The sequence below is a fragment of the Austrofundulus limnaeus genome, unplaced genomic scaffold (assembly GCF_001266775.1).
Source record: "Austrofundulus limnaeus strain Quisiro unplaced genomic scaffold, Austrofundulus_limnaeus-1.0 Scaffold501, whole genome shotgun sequence".
NCBI classification, from domain to species: domain Eukaryota; kingdom Metazoa; phylum Chordata; class Actinopteri; order Cyprinodontiformes; family Rivulidae; genus Austrofundulus; species Austrofundulus limnaeus.
Window position 1 is genome coordinate 316,606 of NW_013952903.1, and position 3,225 is coordinate 319,830.

Genomic DNA, 3,225 nt, shown 5'->3' on the forward strand with positions numbered 1-3,225 from the left:
GATAACTGGTACTCTCCAGTAGTAGGTCTGGTACTGGGTTTAGGACTAAGGTATGAACTGAGTTTATGTCAGATTTAGGGAAGGAGCAGGAGGAGGTCCTACAGCTTGGTTCTGGATCAGGTGGGCCACATTGTTTCTACATCACCATCATACTTCATTCAAGTTCAGCTAATGTTTATTTTTCATCCAGTAGATGTTTTGATGCTTGATAAATAACTTTGGTCCTCAGACAGAAAAAGACGGGTTGTGTTGATGGTTTTACATGTTGAGAGAAGAAAACTGATGACAGATTACAGTGTTTGTGACGTGTCGACACACGTCATCAATGAATCGAATGGAAGGAATTTTAATTTAATAAACCATTTTTCAACAATTAATCACTGGTTGTTTGATTACATTGTTACTTTGGAATGATCAAAGTGGTGCAGACCTCCTCAGACCTCCTCAGAAGGGTCTCAGTGTGTGCAGACACCTTTCATCCATGTGTTTGATGAAATCTGGTCTCTGAACAGACTTCAGTGACACACCTGAAGAACTCACCTGCAGCTCCTCATGTTTCCACTGCAGGACACTCTCAGCCTGAGACAGAACCGACAGCAAGGAGGACAGGTCCAGGCTGAGGACACTGTCGGAGGAGACGGTCTGACTGCTGCCAGTGGTGGTCAGGACCCTGGACTGGAGACAAACCAGTGACTGAGGAGCTGTAATCTGCTGTGGATTAAAGGAGAGCAGCTGTTTGTGGAGGAGAACCTCACCAGTCTGACCACAGCCTGAGACACAGACTGCAGCCTCCTCTCACACTCCTTTAACTGCTTCACCTCCTCTTCTGTGTCCACAGTCTGCAAGGAACCGGTCAGCTCCTCCATCCTAACAGAAAGGAGGTGAATATCTGAACCTCCTGCAGTTTGGACCATCATGATGAGTACTTACCTCTGCTGCAGACCCAACACCTCAGTCTCATGGAGGAGCTCCAGCTGTGTCCCCTCTCGCTCCTCGTCTTCTCCTTGCTGCTCCTCCCTCAGCTCCTCCATGGAGAAGGTTCCCTGGGTCGAGGAGGAGAGAAGCTGAGGTGGAGAGGAGTTTGGAGGAGGGAAAACCAGCGTGGAGGAGAGAGGAGGAGAGGAGGCGTTGTTGTGTGGAGCTTTGAGCCTCAGGGAGGAGCAGCTGGAGAGGAGCTCAAAGGAGAGTCTGGAGAACTGAGCTCTGAGGTTCCAGAGATCCCTGCAAGAACACCTCCATGAGTCTGATCCAAACCTCCCACCTGAGCTCACCTGAGCTCACCTGAACTCACCTGTCAGTCTGCAGGTAAAACTCACCTGTCAGCACCTGTTTTCACTGTGTGACAGAGTCTCTTCAGATCCACCACAGACCTCCACACTGACAGTAACTGGGCCTGCTGCTGGGCCACCTGATCCCAGCGACACTAACCAAACAAACAAACAAACAAACAAACAAACAAACAAACAAACAAACAAACAAACAAACAAACGTCAGTTTTCAGCTGCTTCGTGGAGTTTAACGGTTCAATAAATGAAAGTGCACCTCCTTCTCTCTCTGACACTCAGCCTCAGTGTGTTCTGCCTCCTCCACGGCTCTCGTCCAATCAGCTGTGAGCTTCTGCAGGTCTTCTCTGAGGGTCTGATTGCTGTGCTCTGATTGGCTGAGCTGCTCACAGAGGAGAGCGTTGGTTTCAGCCAGACTGACGGACCTGAGAGACGAACACACGTTAGGATGAACTTTGACCCTACAACACACACACACACACACACACACACACACACACACACACACACACACACACACACACACACACACCTTTGCTGCTCCTCCTCCAGCCTGATGAGAGCACTCTCGAGAGAGTTGTGGTGTTCATCTCTGACCCTCAGCTGGAAAACAAACAACAGCTTCATGTTTAATGATGTGGTTCTAAGAAGGTTCTGCTGTGGTTCTAAGAAGGTTCTGCTGTGGTTCTGACCTCAGTGTTGAGCAGTTTTGTGTGTTGTTCTTGCAGCTGAAGATCCAAACGCTGACATCGATCTCTGTACTCGATCAACTGAAGGAAAACAAAATATTAATTCTCCAACAGTTTAGAACNAGTTTTACCATCAGTCTATGGATTTCCATCTGCTGTAGAGCTTCTCTCTCAGTCAGCTGTACGTTCTCCAGTAGCTCCGCCTCCAACCTGAAACAAACAGAACTTGTCAGGAGACAACAGAACCTGTCAGTAGAAAGCTTCAGCAGAACCATACCGTCTGTGGGTTTCTGTCTCCAGCTGTTGGTTCCTCTCCTCTAGTCTGTCTCTGTCCCTCCTCAGTCTGTAGTTCTCTCTCTGCACCTCCTCCCCTCTCCTCTGCACCTCCTCCAGCTGCAGGCTCAGAGACTTGGACGCCTCCTTCTCCCTGTCACACAGACACACCTCTGGAGTCAGACTATGTTCTGTTCTTCCTCTGAAAGATGCTGCCTGCTGTTGTTCCACAGGTTCTCCTGGTTCCACCTTCCTCCTCTGTGGAACCTCTGCACTCAGAGTTCCACACATCTCTGTAAGGAGTCCAGTCAGGATCAGGAGGTGTTCTACATTTAAAAAAACATCAGTGTTTAATTATCTGGTCATACTGAGTCGTACCGAGTTTAACTGAGTCAAACTGAGTCAAACTGAGTTATACTGAGTTATACTGAGTCATACCGAGTTATACTGAGTCAAACTGAGTCGTACCGAGTCATACTGAGTCGTACCTAGTTTAACAGTCAAACTGAGTCAAACCGAGTTATACTGAGTCATACTGAGTCGTACCGAGTCGTACCGAGTCGTACCGAGTCGTACTGAGTCGTACTGAGTTTAACTGAGTCATACTGAGTTATACTGAGTCGTACTGAGTTATACTGAGTCGTACTGAGTCAAACTGAGTCGTACTGAGTCATACTGAGTCGTACTGAGTCATACTGAGTTATACTGAGTCATACTGAGTCATACTGAGTTATACTGAGTCATACTGAGTCATACTGGGTTATACTGAGTCGTACCGAGTTATACTGAGTTATACTGAGTCATACTGAGTTATACTGAGTTTAACTGAGTCATACTGAGTCATACTGAGTCATACTGAGTTATACTGAGTCATACTGAGTTTAACTGAGTTATACTGAGTTTAACTAGGCCTGTCGCGATAGTCAATAAATCAATTAATCGCACGATAACTTTTTTTGAGGTCGGTAAAAAAAAAGACG

General features: G+C 47.1%; 1 protein-coding gene across 1 annotated transcript in view; it reads right to left on the minus strand.

Moving 5' to 3' along the window:
- Nucleotides 1–3,225, minus strand: part of si:dkey-230p4.1 (trichohyalin) — a gene marked incomplete in the record, with an annotated part of 21,870 nt that overhangs the window by 11,526 nt on the left and 7,119 nt on the right. The window contains 6 exon segments of the mRNA XM_014025813.1: nucleotides 756–867; nucleotides 931–1,221; nucleotides 1,317–1,423; nucleotides 1,543–1,708; nucleotides 1,816–1,886; nucleotides 1,976–2,053. Coding sequence (XP_013881267.1) covers nucleotides 756–867; nucleotides 931–1,221; nucleotides 1,317–1,423; nucleotides 1,543–1,708; nucleotides 1,816–1,886; nucleotides 1,976–2,053 — 825 coding nt within the window.